The sequence below is a fragment of the Haliaeetus leucocephalus genome, unplaced genomic scaffold, assembly GCF_000737465.1.
Source record: "Haliaeetus leucocephalus isolate CR32 unplaced genomic scaffold, Haliaeetus_leucocephalus-4.0 Scaffold333, whole genome shotgun sequence".
In the NCBI taxonomy this organism is placed as follows: domain Eukaryota; kingdom Metazoa; phylum Chordata; class Aves; order Accipitriformes; family Accipitridae; genus Haliaeetus; species Haliaeetus leucocephalus.
This window is the reverse complement of record NW_010972769.1, coordinates 25,900-27,028: the sequence shown is the minus strand read 5'-3', so window position 1 is coordinate 27,028 and position 1,129 is coordinate 25,900. Positions and strand designations below refer to the sequence as shown.

At 61.9% G+C, this 1,129-nt stretch overlaps 1 protein-coding gene across 1 annotated transcript in view; it reads left to right on the top strand.

The window, feature by feature from the left end:
- The window catches only part of LOC104834306 (2-acylglycerol O-acyltransferase 2-A-like), a 2,389-nt gene extending 1,449 nt beyond the window's left edge, over positions 1 to 940 (top strand). Inside the window, exons 4-5 of the mRNA XM_010571495.1 lie at positions 26 to 225; positions 786 to 940. Of these exons, the coding sequence (XP_010569797.1) occupies positions 26 to 225; positions 786 to 940 (355 nt within the window). The remainder of the gene's footprint in view (positions 1 to 25; positions 226 to 785) is intronic.
- Positions 941 to 1,129: the final 189 nt, after the last annotated feature.

Genomic DNA, 1,129 nt, shown 5'->3' with positions numbered 1-1,129 from the left:
TACCTCCCTGCCCCCCCCCCTCCAGGGCCTCCTTGGTGCCAGTGTTCTCTTTTGGGGAGAACGAGCTGTTTCGACAAATCCCGAATCCCCCGGGATCGGGGTTACGGCGGTTCCAGCTCCGACTCCAACGGATTTTGGGGGTGGCCATCCCCCTTTTTCACGCTCGGGGGGTTTTTCAGTACAGCTTCGGGCTCCTGCCCTTCCGCCGACCCATCCACACCGTCGGTAAGCCCCCAAAACTGGGGGGTGGCACCCCCAAATCTATTCTATAGGGTTTGGAGGGAGGGCTTATATATAGGAGTGCTGTTGGGGTGGGGTGACCCCTTAGGCACCCTAGGGTGGTGGAGGGTGATTTGGGGGGGCCTGGATGGGTGCGTTCCCCTGGGGGGGCACCCCCAAATTCATGCAGAGGGGGAACCCCAAATCCATCCCATGGGGTTTAGAGTGGGGGGGTCTCATATATGGGGGTGCAGTTGGGATGGGGGGGGTACCTGAACCCCTCAATCCTTCTGGAGTGGGGGGGCTGATCTGGGGGTCAGCTGGATGCCTGGGGGGGGGGCTGGGCATGGCAGGATTTGGGGGGGCCCTTTGCCCCAGTGCCCCCACCCCCCACCTCCCCATTACCCAACCCCAATCCCCTGGGGGGGTTGTTGCAAGCAACTGGGATAAAGGCAGATTTGGAGGGGGGGGCATACCCGGCTGCCTGGGTCCCTGAGGACCCCCTCTAATTTTATTTTGGGGGGGCACCCCGATGCCTGGGTCCCCCCCTTTCCCACCCCTGACAGTGGGGTCCCCCCTGGTGCTCCCCCGTACCCCAAATCCTTCACCCCAGACGGTGGAGCGGTGGCATGGCCTCTACCTGGAGAGACTCGTCGCCCTCTTCGAGGAGCATAAATTGGGGTACGGGGTCCCCCCCGAGCGACACCTCACCTTCATCTGAGGAGGGGAACCCCCAAATCCCTAGGGATACCCCTAAATCCTTGGGGAGCCCCCAGATTCTTGGGGAGCCCCCCCAGACCTTCTGTATTCTGTCCTCAGTCGCCTCCAATAAACCAGCTCAGCTGGAGGTGTGGGGTGATTTTTTTTTTGGGGGGTGCTGGGGGGGATTTGGGGGGGTCGCAAAGTTTTG